This window comes from Ambystoma mexicanum, chromosome 10 (assembly GCF_040938575.1).
Source record: "Ambystoma mexicanum isolate Mex_15411 chromosome 10, UKY_AmexF1_1, whole genome shotgun sequence".
NCBI lineage: Eukaryota > Metazoa > Chordata > Amphibia > Caudata > Ambystomatidae > Ambystoma > Ambystoma mexicanum.
Genome location: NC_090932.1, coordinates 931,032,097 through 931,048,919, shown reverse-complemented (window position 1 = coordinate 931,048,919; position 16,823 = coordinate 931,032,097). Strand labels below are relative to the sequence as shown.

Sequence of the window (16,823 nt, the reverse complement as noted above, 5' to 3'; positions counted from 1 at the left end):
TGCTGATTTAGTCTGTTCTTAAACACCTTAAATTCACAATGTAGACAAAAACCTCCAAAAAGCATTTAGAGTAGAATAAGCATCCATTTCAGACTATGTATTTTGCTTTTTGCAAGTTGCAGTTATAGCATGTTTTTTTCTCCCGTTGTCTCTGTTACGATCATCACAAGACATTCCATCTCGATGTCCTTGGTCACATGACAAAATCCTTGTGCCTAAAAGCTTGGGTACAGTATAGAAATGTTTGACCATAGCACATAAAGTGGCCCTTGATTTCATTGTGCCACAATTAATGCTTTGTTGTAATGTGTCTATCTTTCCTATTTCCCTGGCATGCTGTTCAGGATGTTTGTTTGCATGTATGAGGTAACGGGTGCCCAGAGTATGGGATGCCGTGTGAGTGAGCTGCTTTCCCTGCAGCACTCAGAATTCTTTAATACACAGTTATGAACCCTCCCATTGGCATGTATTTTGGCATTCTCTGAAGCCTGAAAAGTAGACCCACACAGGCCTGACATGTGGCCAACTTTACACAAGACTTTACACACGACCTGCAGGTGAACTGGCCTGCTGTTAAATCTCAGTTACCAGTTTAATGGTATGCACTGTAAAGTGTAATTTGCTTTCTGACTTTGAGCACAGTCAGACATGTAATTGCTTATTTTACTATAGCCGGTAAGAAAGCTCAGCTTGCTGCTGCGATACGTGTATGCAGGTTGCAGGTTCGAATCCCGGCAAAGCCAACTCAGCCTTTCATCCTTCCGAGGTCGATAAATGAGTACCAACATAGGTTGGGTGATATTGTATGTATACTTGTTCTATATAAAGTGCTTAAGCATAAGTGCTATATATTGGCACATCTTTATAATTTTACCTTGTATGTTTGCTTGCATTCACAGTCATTTGGTGGTACAGCCCTATATACACTTACATTAACGATACATATGGTGATCCATTCTGTATGAAATGTATACCACATTACAGTGATATTGTAACCATATTTTAACCATAATGTTAACCATATATTTCATAGTGTACTTGGGAACTATGCCATGTGATGCCACTTCCTGTTTTGTTAAGGGGTGAAAGGTCATGTTACATCGCTTCTCGTGTTGTCACTTTGTGTTGGGGTCAAATGACATCCCTTTCTGTGGTGTCGTCAGAGGTCAACGGTCATGTGATATCACTTCTGCTACCCCTGGCATTTTGGTGAAATGATGTCCCTGTTTAAAGATGGCGATCAAGTTACTGCATCGGGAGGCCTTGCTACTCTTGTGCTACTTTTATTTCTTGTTTTTATCAATTTGGCATGTTCTATTTTTATATTGATCCTAACTATTTAAATCCCTTTTATGTCTATATTCCCTAAATGAGCTGTGGAACGGGAGATGCTAAGCAAAAGAGAAACACAATTAATCTCACTGGTAACTGTAGTAACACACAATGGCCCTCATTACGAGTTTGGCGGTAACCATGCCGCTATTGGCGGCATTGCTGCCGCCGAAATCGCGTCAGGGTCCGGGTCCTCGGAATGAGGACTTACCGGGCCATTCCGAGTTCGGAAGGCCTGGTAATTCCTCCCTCCAAGGACCCAGACACGGTCCTTCCCCATTCCCATTTCAGCCCCCATAGGGCTGAATGGGAATGGGAGAGGGAGCAAACAACGGGCCATTACGAGATGGCCCGTTTTTTGCTCCCTCTTCCCCTCGCGGGACCCAGTAAGCACTTCTGGTTTTCCCAGGCGTGCTTACCGTGTCCCGCGAGGGGAACTCGTAATGCAGCGGTACGGAGTGAACGGCGCCGGCACCTTTTACGGCGCCGTTCACTTCATACCGCCAGGGTCGTAATGAGGCCCAATGTGTCCGATTCACTTGTTTTCTATGGGTAAATCCCAATGAAAAACGCTTTATGAAAAACTCTTTGTGAATCAGGCCCTATATATCAGCAATGTTGTAAAATGTTGTACAGATAATATTAAAGTCTACAGAAGTATAGCTTCTTAACAGTCTGTTGTTCATTGTGTGATAAAAAAGTGCAATGTATACAGACCTATTATATAAGAAAACTAGTGCATCAAATATGTAAAAATCCTCTGTATAAATATGTACAAAGGATCTTCTCTATCATTCTTGCCCCCATAGCAAGCCATTTTATATGTTTAACATGTGAAGCAAATTCTCAATTCTTTTATTAAACTCAGACACACGCTGTTTTTCGCAAAATAGTTCACAATCTGAAATAGCAGCTTGCATCAAGTCTGCAAATGGTTGCGATTATTTCATGCTATGTGGCCATCACTCCCTACCCAGGACCTGCTTTGGGACTTTCTTTCCTCTGCAGGACATTGTTTACTCACTTACTGCATGGAAGCCGGAGTGCCGCGTTCTCCCAGTCCTGTGAATTCTACCAAAGAACGTAATTTTCCCACGCGGGGTATTTACGCACATGCTCCCCGGGGTTCAACACTGCCTTCACCTCTAGGCCCTTGACTGACACCGTTGCCAACTGATCTATTCTCTGCACATCATCTTCCTGTTCATAATCTGCTCATCAGCCTGCCCCTCACCTACCTACTGTTCTACTTTCTAACACTTTTTTCTCCTCTGATGCCTGTCTCCTCCCTTCTCGGGTCCCTGTCTGCCCCACGTCTTTCTCAGGTCTCTGTCCTTCACTTAATAATATGAATAATATTTGTTCTTTATATAGCACTTTAATCTAAAGCACTTAACATAGGACACATTTACATACATTACTATTATTGCCCACTCAGAAGGTTCCATGTGTTAATATCCCTGCAAAGATATTGCCATACAAGAATGCTGTCGTATTTTTGCTGCAATATTAACCCATTAAACCAGCATGTGACACCCCCGAAACCCCCATATTATTTTAAAGGGTGAGGGGTACACCCCTGCAGCCCAGCTCCCATTTACCCCAAAAGGTATCCCCACTGATAATATCGCCTATGGCCATTCCCGACAACCATATATATGGCAATATTATTGGTGAGGATAATATTACCTGATACCTCATTTATCTACCTCGGAAGGATGAAAGGCTGAATTGGCCTTGCCAGGATTTGAACCTCCGACCTGCAGATCAAACACAGATCACAGACCTGTTTTTTTCGGAAGATGCGCCCTTGCCATATTCCTTTCCTCGACCGCTGATTGCCTATCACCCTTGGTCAGGTCCATGGCTGCCTCTCTCCCCTCCATTTCCCATGCTGTCTCTTACAGCAATCCACAACATGGGAAACTTGGATGACTACTTTGCCCTAAATGTCTCTTTTGGGCTTGTAGATAAGCTAATACACTCATGGAACTCACGATAGAGAAAAGGGTGAACTGTAAAATCACAATAGACATACAATGTCATTTATATTTTTATTCAACAACTCTTGTTATAACAAGGCTTAACCCATTCTTACTGACATCAGCCATCCATATGGAGAGGTTTGATCTTAAAACAGGGAAATTATGTAGAGAGGCACAGATGCAGGATTGGGATGGCAGCACTAGTGAGATCTAAACCACTGCACACCACTTAGCCCAGTGATTTTTCCTAGGGTTCTGCGGATAGAAGGAACATCCATTACAACCTGGCTGATGCTGAACAGCCTATCAGCTTGCTTGGAACATGGCCAAATTCATAAGTGCAGGTAAGTGATCCAAGCAGGCTGGTGAGTGCCCTGGCTTGCTGGCCCCGCTCCCTGGGTTCCCTGCCTCTCACTGTCCCACAAATGTCGCAAAAGAAGACACTGTATCTCCTTCACTCTGATGAAAGGTAAAGGCAGAGGATGCCAATAAGGAGATCATGAGATGACAAGAAAGGAATGAGATAAACAAGAAGGAAAAAGGATATGAAGGCAATGGGCCACATTCTGAGTCAGACAGTCATTAGATGGTCATTCTGCCAAATGACTGCCAAAATCAGATACCCTTTCCCCCACTTAGTCCTGGGGGTTTACCACCCGATTACAGGACTCCATTGGGGATTATTGGCAGAATTACCACTGTCTCAATTACCTAATGGTAATTCCACTGGTGTAATTCTGCCAAAAGTTATAATGTGGTCGTGCAGGAGAAATAGCAGTGATTCCATTACTCTAGTGGCAGTAAAGGAGTTACTTCCACTTTTTTCCCAGACCGCCAAAAGAGATTCTGAGCAGGCTATTTCGGCCTTCTTGGCTATGTGTTTCTGGAAGGACAGGCTGCCGTCAATGGTTATGCCTAAGGATTTAGCTGAGCCTGAGAGTTGTGGATCAAATCCTTCCAGGCGCATGGGTTTCCAGTTAAAATGTGTCAAAAAAAATGTGAATGCAATAATGTGGAAAAAAATAATGGCGAAAATATTTTTTGGAATGTGTTTTTTTTAATTTGTATGTTTTTTTTTTGTTTAGCTAGTAAAAATAAAATGTAAATACAATGAGCGAGGCAGACTGCCGGAATCACTCAGAGAAGCGATTATAATACCGCTCCTTAAACCTAATAAGCCAGGGCACAGCTGCAATTCTTACAGACCCCTGTCGATGTTGAATCAAGACAGTCAAATCTTGACAGCTGTGTTGGCAAATAGACTAAGGAAAGTCATAGGCAAACTGATACACCCGGATCAGACTGGCTATGTCCCCAACAGGAACATATCTATTAATCTCAGAAGGCTCCACAGAGTCATTGAATATGGGAACGGAAGTGATGATGAACTGGCAATAGTGTCGTTGGACGCAATAAAGGCCTTTGACACGGTCAAATGGCCGTGGTTGCTGGCGACCCTGGGTGGCTATGGGATGGGTCCGGGATACCTGTGGTGGGCTAAAATGTTATATAGTGAACAGCTGGCCAGGGTTAAAACTGGGTCAGTGATATCGGAAAGGTGGAAACTCCGCAGGGGAACCAGGCAGGGCTGCCCATGGTCTCCTATGCTTTACATATTAGCTCTGGAACCCCTAGCGATCTACTTAAGGCAACAATATGACACAATAGGCATCCCTGTGGGTGATGAACGACACCTGGTATCATTGTAAGCAGATGACATACTATTGTACTTGTGGTACCCAGAGGAGAACCTCCAATATGTTTTGGAGGTGATGTGAAGATACGTGGGTATGTCTGGTATAGCGGTGAACCCTAAGAAGTCTAGCATGTTCCCACTAGGTGGGTATAAGGGGATCCCCCTAGAACAGCTACCGGTGTTACAGGTACCATGGGCAGCTAGCACATTTCGTTATCTAGGAATAGATGTTTACCATGCAGTGGAAGAAGAACACAAGCGCAACACAGAAGTAGCTATTACGAAAATTGAGAATTGCATGTGGTTCTGGGTTAAACTGCCCTTAGCAATGATGGGACGTAACGCGATGTTGAAGATGGTGGTCTTGCCTAGACTCCTGCACTACTTCGGTAATATCCCGTATCTGATACCCAAGAAGTTTTTTAGTAGATTGGCCAGTATGTGTAGGGACTTCCTGTGGCATGGTACACGGAACAGAGTCGCCCTCTGGAAACTCCAGAATTCTTACGAGAGGGGGGGGTATAAAATTGCCCAATTATGAAGTCTACTATGTAGCGAGTCAGTTGCAATATGTGGCCAAATGGCTCTCAGAGGATGCGACCACCGAAACCAGGCTGTTCTGACGGGACTGGGTCCCATTCTACCTGAACGAAATAACGTGGTTGTCCCAGGCTGTAATGGATGGGCACACCAAGATGTTGGTGCTGGGATGGAAAATGTGGTGAAGGGCATGCTAACTGATGGAAAACCCATGCCCGTGCTCCCCTCAGGTGCGACTGGTTGCACTGGCGGGGGGAGAGGAGCAGCTCAGGATGATAATCAGGAGCCAGCTGGGATAGTGACATTGGTGGATATCTGGCAGGAAGGGACCATAACAGAATTTGGGGTGCTGGGGCGGAAACCGGGTTGCACACTGGCCAGTATATCACGTACCATAGACTGGTGCGGAAGCTCAAGAGAACGTGGTACGAATTGGTGCTTGAGGAAGAGCCAGATGCTACTATAGACACCATATATGATATAGCAGAAGGGGACACGAGATATCTAGAATATACGAGATGATGATGTCTAGGGTGGGAAAGGAGCTTGTGCAACTGAGACTGGAATGGGAAGAAGAAGTGGGTATCCCGATGGAGGATGGGATGTGGGAACGAGTACAAGGGTACCATAGGAAAGTGTCGAGAAATGCAAGACTTAAACAGATGCAGTTGTACATTACGCATAGGGCGTACTTGACACCCCAAAGGATAGCCACGTTAAAAAACGCAGGACGGCAGGCATGCCCTAAGTGTGATGAGGAGAACGCGGGCATGGTGCATATGTTTTGGTCATGCCCGGTTATTGAGTGCTTTTGGGGGGAGGTCGCACACAAACTAGCAGCAATGGGTATTAAGATTGTGGTGGATACAGTGTGGGCCTGCCTGCTAGGGGGGTTCCCTAGACCATGAAAACTCAGGCATGTCAGCAAGCTGAAAGATCTGGCAAATGCACTTGCATAGCAGAGAATTGCTATGGGGTGGAAGACATGCCACAAACCACGACTGGAGATATGGTGGAAAGATCTGCAGAAATGGGCGGAGGCGGAAACTATGGTATGTCAAGAAGCTAGCAGCACTGGGGGGGGGAGAGGAAACTGAGACCCTGATGGCCTGGAGATTGCTCATAGCAGAACTATTCGGGTCAATGCAAGACCCTTCGGATCTCACGGAAAGGGATACCCCACCACAAGATGCAGGAACAGAAGATTAGTAGAAGTAGGCTCAGAACGGGGGGTGGGAAAAGGGTGCAGTGAACATGGTTGAATGATGCATAAGTGTAATATTATTGTATACACTGCAAGTTTGGTTTGTAATGTTTGTTAAAATGTTTAATAACATTTTTTTTTTTAAAAGTGTAAATTAAAAAAAAAACTGGGGGTTGGAGGTGAACCCCCCATTAAAAATAAATTTTTACAAAAATTTGAAATCATTTTTTTCCGCATTTGTTTTCGCCATAATGGAATTCGATAAAATGTCATTCGACATATTCACTATAAATCAGGCGCATGTCACTGAGCCATTGTTGGACCAGTTGTTTTTTAGCCGTCGGACCAAATTAACCCCCATATTTGTTGCAAAATTCAGGACAGGTCACCTCCCAATCAGTTATCCAGATACAGAAAATAACTGAAATGATTTTAATACATGAAAAAACATATATTATTTTATGAGTCAAAGGCTCCATTTCTATAACAGGGACACTTAATAAAAGCTTCTCTCGAAGACAGAGAACATAAACTAGGTGTTGGCCATTGATCCTCATTGTTTAAACTGAATTCCTTATTTTGCTTCTGCAATCATTTCATTTCCCTTTTCGCTATGTCTTAATGCTTAATTTGTGCACACTCCCTGGTCATGGATTCGCCCTCTTCCTCTGGGCCTCCATAACGTCTCATTGTTGCACTATAAATATGCCACTGCAGGTTGGAAGCATAGGTGATGAGTGTGTCCCAAATGGACCATAAATAAAGAAATATGCATAATGCTTAACATGCAAGCCAATCAGTGTTACAGTGGCATCTGCTGCGCTGAGGTCTTTAACAGTGTGGCCATTCCTTCATGTCCACATTGCCTCCAGTAAATATAACTGGAGTTGCAGATTAATACTCTTGAGCTATAACAATAAATCAATATTAAGCAAACTTTACTTTCACGGAGAATTCTCACAACAGGAACCTTTGTCGCCAGTCCATGTAGCAATTGAATGATGTACTTATTCATATAGTGCTAGTGCGGCATGTGGTGTTACACAAATTCTGCAAAGGCAGGAAAGTAACGTGCACAATAGCCCAGCAGTTAGCCCTGACAGATATCCTAATGGAAACCGGTCAGGGCGCATTTATGGCAGGCACGGAGGCTTTCTATAGTGCAGAAAATCTATTAAGATGTACTCAAATTTCGTGGAACTACATGCCCCATAATTCTGAGTCTCTTAGATCACTTGCCATGTAAGGCTCCTAGATGCCAACCCAAATCCTCCTTTCTTGCTGCTATCTGACAAAGAAGTAATGTATAATTCTACCATTATTTACCTGGGTTTTTGGGAGGTTGTTGATTGGATTTGGAATCAATGTTTAGACGATTGCAGCCAGTCCACCATGTTTATTTCAGAAGCGGCAGCCATTTTGTTGATGTTAATGCATCATGCACGTGCTGTACCACCGTTAACTGGCTATCTCCACCTGTGAAGCGGATTCAGCATAAAGGGGACGCTGATACCATTAAGTACTTATTGTTCAGCCAAGCTGATCCGCTCGTTTTCTTTTTCACACTCGGATTACCTTTGATCCACAGCAGATGAGTGCTAGGGCTCGTAATGAGTGTTCCGATAATGATTAGCTGATGTGCCGTTGCTGGAGAATAGGGGTGGTCCTGAACCAGTATAATACATAACAGCAGGGTCGGACTGGGACAAGAAATAGGCCCGGTCACCCAAAGAAAAGTGGCCCACCCCTTGCCTCACGACCCTTGACCTCTGATGACATCACCAGAAGTGATGTCATTTGACCCCACCCCAAAGTGACATCCCAGGAAGCGATGAAACACAACCTTTCACCACTTGACAAAACAGGAAGTGGCATCAAATAGCATTGTCCCTAAATACACTAAATTACTGTGAATCCAACCACACGTCCAAGGCCAAATGATAATATGTTATTGTATAGCACTTACGCTTAAGTTCTTTTTTATAGAACAAATATGCATACAATATCACTCAACCTGTGTTGGTACTCATTTATCGACCTAAGAAGGATGAAAGGCTTTCTTTAAAAATAAAAAAAACATTGAAAACAAATGTATATATTTTTTCAATTCTATTTTCTTCCAAATCGGCCAGGCATGGGCAGAAACCGGCCCCCACTCCCCAGAGACGATTTCATCCCGGCCATGGGCCGAAAGGCCGAGGGGCCAATCCGACCCTACATAACCTTACATTACTTAGCAGCAGCTCATACGTCAGCAAATGGTTCTGCGAGCAGCCTTTGAAGGGTCACACAGTCCATGTGATACTACAATATAGGAACAGGAACATGAGTTTTCATTCCGAGAAAGAATTTGAAGAAGAGAACGAGGAAATTAACCCTCAACCCCACTGGACGAGGAATGCACCCATTTCTGACCACATGGACAGATCTATGTCTATGTTGCAACCGCTGATGCATGGCTAATGTTTTGTACCAATCAATTCGCCGTACTGAGATTTACCATGTCGGCAATGCATAGATTGTCAATGAGTAAGCCCAGTAAGTCTTCACCAAAGAGGCAACAATGTATGCACGTAGATGATGATTGTGACCTAGTTACCACTCAACCCCAACTTCCAAGGGTACTGACGGTGCGTGTTGCGCCTATGTGAGAAAATATTCCAACATTATCCTCTGGCCATGAGGTACTCCTGCCAGCTAAGAGAGTATGGAATATTCCAGTTGTAATTATATCTCCTACTACTGCAGGGGATGGCTCTTCCCCCCCAAATACCAAGATGCCCTTGAGGAGATAGTGGTAAAAGGCCTTTATCGGGCTACGGCAGATGTTGACACACTATGTCCCAGTGTGGTTAGGCATGCAGGTCCTTGTGCATCATATTTCAAAAGAATGGCATTCTTTACCTCATGTTTCCCAATAGATCAAGCTGACATTTCCTCTAGACTAGCGTGGCTGCTTCAGGCTTTCTTGGTGTCAGGAGGTCTCCGATCTTCTCAGAGAAATACACTTCTCCTTCAGCAGCGAACCCCAAAGATGGACTATTTCCCTTGGAGCTTGGTTACCAATCTGGCAAAGGTGCGGATGAAGTCTGGTTTAGCTGCCTTCATAAACTTGTGGATACAGTGGGCCTCTTGGGGAAGATGTTGGAACTCCATGAATCAGCTAAAGCTGAAGAAACTAACATTAACCCTGACAGACGGAGTAAGTGGGATCAAAGCACCATGGGGGTCATTACAAGGTTGGTGGTAGCCATGGTGCTATTAGCGCCATGGCTACCCCCTTACCGCATACCGGGTCTGGGTTTCCTTAATGGGGAATTGCTGGGTCATTCCAACCTTACAGGGCCCGGTATTTCCCCATTCAGGGAACCCATCCCCATTCCCATTCGAGCCCCCATAGGACTCAATGGGAATGGGGACCATGCTAACAACGGGCCCGTTAATAACAGCCCCGTTGTTATCATGCTGGTCCGCTAGCGGCTCCAGCTAAGGGCGCCTGGTAAAACCAGCTGCCCTTAGCCGGACCCGCTAAAGGACCTCGTAATGCGGCAGTAAGGGGTTAACGGCACCGGCACCCTTAACGGCGCCGTTAACCCCTTACCGGCAACCTCGGAATGAGGCCCCATTTGTTTCTCAGGCATGCCAATGCCTCTCAGAGTTTTGAAAGAAATAAGAGCATCCATTTAAAGATCAACCCCTAGTTAGGGAGAGTAGTGGATATCCAACCGACACACAAGGGCTTCTATTTGGGCATGGCTATGTGAAAGAGGTTAGCCAATATGTCAGCACCTTCTCTTCCGTGGGCGGGGCTTAATCTACCATGAAATTAATGTTCTATCTTCGGATTTCTCATGGGCTGGCTCAAGCAAAGAGTCTGTGACCAGTCAGGGACATAGGCAGTCATGATTCAGAGCTTACACTGTCATATATTCTCAACCCATGGTTGAAGGAACTAGCTTTCTATCCCCAGGGGGGATTATCTTTCTTTCCACTTAAAGTTTAGAGGCGCTGATAAGACATTTTGGAAAAATTGTGAAAGAATTTCCGATGCCGCATGGGTTCTGCAGACAGCGGGAGGTTTACACTAACATTTATATGGCCACTACTTCCACACTCTCAACCCAAACGCATTCAGGTTTTAAAACAGTGAGATGCTCTTACTGCTCGAAAGATAGACAGTTTACTGGAGAAAAGGATCACAGAGAAATGTTCAATTTACCCTGGAGAGCTTGGGGGAACATGTTTCTTGTACAGATAGACGATAATGATTGTCAACCAGTTATATACCTCAATACCCTCAACCGATTCTTGGTTTATCACGATTTCAGAATGGAAATAAGATGATTTGCTTGACTTGTGCATCATCTTGGGGACTGAATGGCGATGCTGTACTTTAGGGATGCATACCTAAAGTATGTCCATGGAGGATAGCTCAGCGGCAACGTGCTCACCTTGGAAACAAGACGACATGAAGCATCACAGGTTCGATCCCGGGGGCCACGCTTAGAAACCACTGGGTATTAAGCGCATTATAAATACACAACTAAGACATATTCCTGTAACAGCACCTCGATGCCCCTGGGCTGTGTGAGCGCTTTAAAAATTCAAATAAATAAATAAAACTAAATACCTTTCATTCATTCAGTTTGGGCAGTCATTCCCTCTCCTTTTACCCAAGAGAGGTTTCCTACACATAAGAATGGGGAGTTGAAGGGTTTAACCCACATTCACTGTGTGAATAATCATCATTACAATTAGAAGGAAGTTTAAGCATGATTCTGTTTTTGAAAATACATTATATTAAAATAAATACATATTGCACTTCATTAGGTCCCCAAACAGTAATGAACTATGAAGTCCCTGCCAATAGTCTGCATACATTCCTTAGGGAGCCACCCGTCTTCTCAAACTAAAACCTGTGTCACTTTGAATGTGCTTTAGTTGGCCAAAAACATACTTCGAGGTGATAACTTATGCCTTACATGGTTTACCCAGTTTCGGCTCTTTGCTGTGGTTGTGGCAGCATGCTTGGGCGAAAATTAAGTTCAATGTGGGGCAGTGTCAATGATAAACCCGTAGACATCACCTGATTGGAGTTTTCATACGGAAGCATCTCCATTATAATTCGGGCACCATTCATTTTAAGCCAGCCCTGAAATCACCCATGAGAGCATCTGTGAGAAGGTGGAGGTGGACAAATAGCACCAATGTTGGCCGCTTGGTGTTTACATTAAATTAAAGAGCATTTTGGGAACCTAACAATGAACACAGATGTTTACACATGACATATGACACATGACAGTTAATCAAGGCTGCAACCATTCTGAGGACATAATCACAGTAGCAGTAAAGTGACAGCAAACTACCAGTCATATATTATTTGGAGCGGGTTAGCTTCGGAAGTCAGGGGATGACTGTCTTGCTTTAGCAGACAAGCGGCTTCAGTGAATGTATTTCTTTCACACACTGTTAATCTCTCCATCCCCACCTTGACTCATCTGTGCATGCATTTTAGTTTAAAATCATGCTGAATGCTCACTTTTGAGCACCCCAGCTCAGGGACAGTTCTTAATCACCGGGACTAAGCCCAGCCAGCCCCGGCACACTTAAATTCCTGGTAACACTAGATCCATGGAAAATGAGGTGAACTTGGTGGATATTTCAGTGGAAAAGTTACAAATGGTTTCTACTCGAGCCAGTGGTGCCTATGTGTTTTTACATTTTCTGAAGTATGATGGAGAACATTCCAGTTGATTCCAGTGGCACCTTTGAACTGGTTACTGTGGGCAATGTGTGTATAGTGGTTCCAGTAGATATGTTTATGCCACGAGTATAATTCCCCTGTTTATTTTTGACTGGACATGTATAGTCGAATCTCCAAAAACACACATGTTGACACTGAAACCAGAGGATCCGATTTGTGATGGCACCACTGGAACTTCCACATGCAGACAGAAATAGGGGATTACATGTCCTACCAGGATATGAATTGAGTTGTGGCTGCCTTGTAGCATGGCACCACTCCCCAATCTGACTGAATGTACTATTTATTAAACACAAAATGGGAGTTGCCTTTCGTTATGTTTAATATAATGTTTTATCATAGATATCATTTATTGTATTTCTTAATAATGATCCAACAACTGCACCTTGCTAACGAGTCTCCCCCAACCCCCCCCATGTCTTCTTGGCTCAGCGTCTGGACACAGGAGACGCAGTGCGCGCTGCTCAACGCTTCCATCACAGAGACTTTTAACTGCTCCTTCAGCTGCGGCCCCGACTGCTGGAAGATCTCGCACTACCCTTGCCTACAGGTCTATGTAAATCTGACTTCTTCCGGGCAGAAGCTCCTCCTTTATCACACAGAAGAGACGATGAAAATCAACTCGGAGGTAGGAGACTCTCCAGGTGCTGCTGTCTTGTTTGCATGTATTTATTGATTCACTTGTGGGTGTGCTGCAGACTGCTCGTCCTGGTCGTGAGGAAGCATTTAGGCTCACACTTACTCAGAACCAACTTAGCCAGCATTACAATGGGCCTGATCACGACTTTGGCGGTAACGCCGACGGTATTACTGCCAGCAGTATTAGCCCTACCGCCGAACTCCCAAGCGCTAATAGCGCCAGATCACGAGTTCGGCGGTAATGTAATTCCCCATTCCCCATTGAGCCCATTCGGGAGTGCCCCATTCCCCATTGGGCTCAATGGGGAAAATTTGCGCTCATAATAGCGTGAATTATCGGCGGGTTCCCCCCCAGCTTAGAGCTGGGGCGAAATCCGGCAAAGTCCTGATTTGGCAGACCCTTAAATCCGGCAATAATAGCGCTACCGCCGGATTTAAGGGTTACCGCCAAAGTCGTTATCAGGCCCAATGTCTTTTCTTGGCTGCTATGTTATGTTATGGGTGCTTATAAAGCGCCGGCAGCCAGCAGGCATCAGGGCGCTGATAACAAACAACATGTAATGGTCACATTTGGAATTAACGTCTGTCTCACTGGGTTCTTATTTTGCTAAGCATTAAAGTTTACTTGAAGAGGCAAGTCTTCAAGCTCTTCCTAAACGCTTGATTGTATAGGGCTGCAGGAGCAGATAGGTTTCAAGGAGTGCTATTTTGGACATAAACACTTAAAATCTGTCAGGCAGCAACAAAATGGCGCCTTTGCTGGATCAGCGCAGATCCTTGCAGTGGCTGTGGTGCTTACTACCACCGGGCGCGCGTTTCTGTTTTTCTTCTCTGTGTTGCTTGATAATGAGTCATAGAAGTAATATGCATGTTCCTTCATAAAAGCATCAGTGTACAAATGCAAAAGGCAATGTGTTTGGACTGAGATCAGCGAGTGGCTCTCACCAGCCAGGCAGCGTGTTTAGATATGTAAATACGGTATCTAGGAGTCTGCAGAAAGCCCAAGTGTTTTAATTGCACAGCAGAGTGCAGTTGCCATGGCAGGATGAGCCATGCACAGATTTGACATCTGCCGCTGAGCGGGACAGGTTTCTGATCTGCACAGGCTTCAGATGGGAAGCTTGCGGCTTTTCTCATGCTACCTGCTAAATTTGCCCACTCAAGTTCTTTACAGATTTTTTTTTTTAAATCAAGGCTTATCAATTCACAAAGTGCATGTAAAATATAGCATCCCCCACAAATGTTCGGCAAGTGAGGCGCTCTGTAATCATGCGCACCCAGTGCTTAAAGTGGGCCGGGGCCTGCCGGGGCCGGGCCCCGGCAGTCTCCAAAAAGTGGGACTGAGCCGGGGCCCTGCCGGGGCCCCCATTCAACCGCAACATTGGCGGAATGCATTATCCCGTCGCGGCCGCAGCCGCGACGGGAGATGCGCCTGCCATGAAGTCAGGCGAGCCGACAGAAGTGGCAGCCAGCCACAGCGACGCTGTGACTGGCTGCCACTTCTGTCAGTCATAGTAACTGCCTTTGGTGACCCCTCGCGCGAGAGGTCACCAGAGGCAGTTACTGCCCCTTTGTTTCCCCAGGTCGCCGAGGCGTCTTTAACCCTCGGCGAACCTGGGGATTCCTCGACGTTTATAAAAGATGGCTTTGATAGTACACATTTCAAGCCATCTTTTATAAAGCTTTGTCGACGGACAATTTTGTCCGTAGTCAAAGCTTTATAAAAGACGGCTTGAATTGTGTACTTTCAAAGCCATCTTTTATAAACCCGAAATCTTTAAAAAAAAAAGATGGCCTGAAAACTAGGCAAACCGTAGGGTATGCACACAAATATATTTTAATGTTATATATTTCTGTGCGTACCTTACTATGGTGTGTATACTGTGCAAGCCATCTTTTATAAACGTAGAAATATGTTACATATCTCTATGTTTAGAAAAGATGGCTTGCATAGTACACAAACCATAGTAAGGTACGCACACAAATATATAACATTTATATATATTTGTGTGTATACCCTACGATTTGCGTACTTTTTAGGCCACGCCCCTCCCACAAGCCACGCCCCCAAATGAGGGCCCCCCCTCGATTTCTTACCCCACTTAAAGCCCTGTGCGCACCTATTGAAAAAGCTCTAGGGAATAAGCAGAAAAAAGAACAGGGTAAACGAGTCTTCCATTCATTTGGTTGCTTTAAGTTACAGCTGTGAGATAGGTGCTGGGATCGGCAGGCAGGGGGCATGATACATACAGCAAATTTTAATGGCGCTGATGTGTGGTGTTTTGCTCTTTCTGGGAACTCGACTGGATTTTCCTAGCTGGAGTGGAAGAGTCCAGCCTCAATGATAATCCTTTCACAGCAATAGGTGGACTAGCAGCGAGTATGCTCCAGCGTACACTGATGGGAAGGCCGCCAAGCACTTCACCATTTGCATTGAGCGGGAGAAGAGGGCTGAGGGCAATTGAAGAACACCTGTGGGTGGGCTAGGCCTCTCCTTTCCTTGGCTAGTCTATGGCATAAACCCTTGCTGTGCCCTGGCCAAGGTGGTTGCCATGGGTAGGGCTGAAACGGACCTCTGGCACTTACTGGAGAAATCTCGCTCTCTGTGCCTGGGACTTTTGAACATCCGGGACTGCACTTATGGCATAACTAGGCTGGACCTGAGCGAGGTAAGGTAGGGTCACCATTGGGTAGCCCAAATAAAAGTAATTGCAGCTGGGAGCTTCCAGACTATAGCCTACTTCAAACACATGCAACTACACAGGTGTGAGGACTAGCTGACGCCAACGTACGCGGGGAGGCTCTACACCAGACTGCGTATGGGGCAGTTGCTTCTATCAGTTGGAGCGAGAGTTCTTGATGACTGCCCAATCCAGTGGGAGGAGGCACTTGAGACTATTATGCACTCGTTTCTCTTCTATCCAGAATCAGAAGATCCTGGCTGAGGCTGACATGTATACAGCGGTTTGCAAATTAACAAGGGGGGTCCTGGGAGTCCCTCTGCCAGACATGAGTCCTGGTTGCGAGAGACTGACCCAGAGCCTTTAGCTCACTATCTTTCACAGAGAAGAAATATCCAAGGGGGGTCCTGGGAGTCCCTCTGCCAGACATGATATTTCTTCTCTGTGAAAGATAGTGAGCTAAAGACTCTGGGTAAGTCTTTCGCAACCAGGACTCATGTCTGGCAGAGGGACTCCCAGGACCCCCCTTTAATATGTATACAGCGGTGTCAGAGTACTGTTCAATTGTCTATGGGGCTAGCATTGTGTGAAGTGGATGCCACAGTTGTCTCGCTGCACTGGGGCATGGAAACCACCAGGCTCATTGTGGTCGGAAGGTGGAGGTGTTATGGGCAGATAGAAGCCCCTATTCCCTTCAGCATTGGTGGCAACCTCTGCCATCCCCACCACACCCAATGTTTAGGCCTGCAACTCCCATCAGCCCCAGCCAACATAGTCTATGGTGTCTCATCATGGGGTTCATAGCCCAAAACGTCTGAAGGGCCTCATGTTGCCCACCACTGCCCTGCATAGAAGGTGTTAACTGTTGCTAAAGTGTAAGCTATGCTTTGTTTTATGTAACAGCATTTGTATCCAGCTGTACAGAGTTTACCATCATAATTGTGTTATCACTAATTTGACCCTTTTTTAAGCTTTGTATGTT

General features: G+C 45.2%; 1 protein-coding gene across 3 annotated transcripts in view; it reads left to right on the top strand.

Annotated features, from left to right (window-relative positions):
* The window catches only part of KCNMB2 (potassium calcium-activated channel subfamily M regulatory beta subunit 2), a 775,451-nt gene that overhangs the window by 637,794 nt on the left and 120,834 nt on the right, over window positions 1-16,823 (top strand). For all 3 annotated transcript variants that reach the window (XM_069618700.1, XM_069618698.1, XM_069618699.1), the window contains exon 4: window positions 12,954-13,149. In XM_069618700.1, the coding sequence (XP_069474801.1) occupies window positions 12,954-13,149 (196 nt within the window). The remainder of the gene's footprint in view (window positions 1-12,953; window positions 13,150-16,823) is intronic.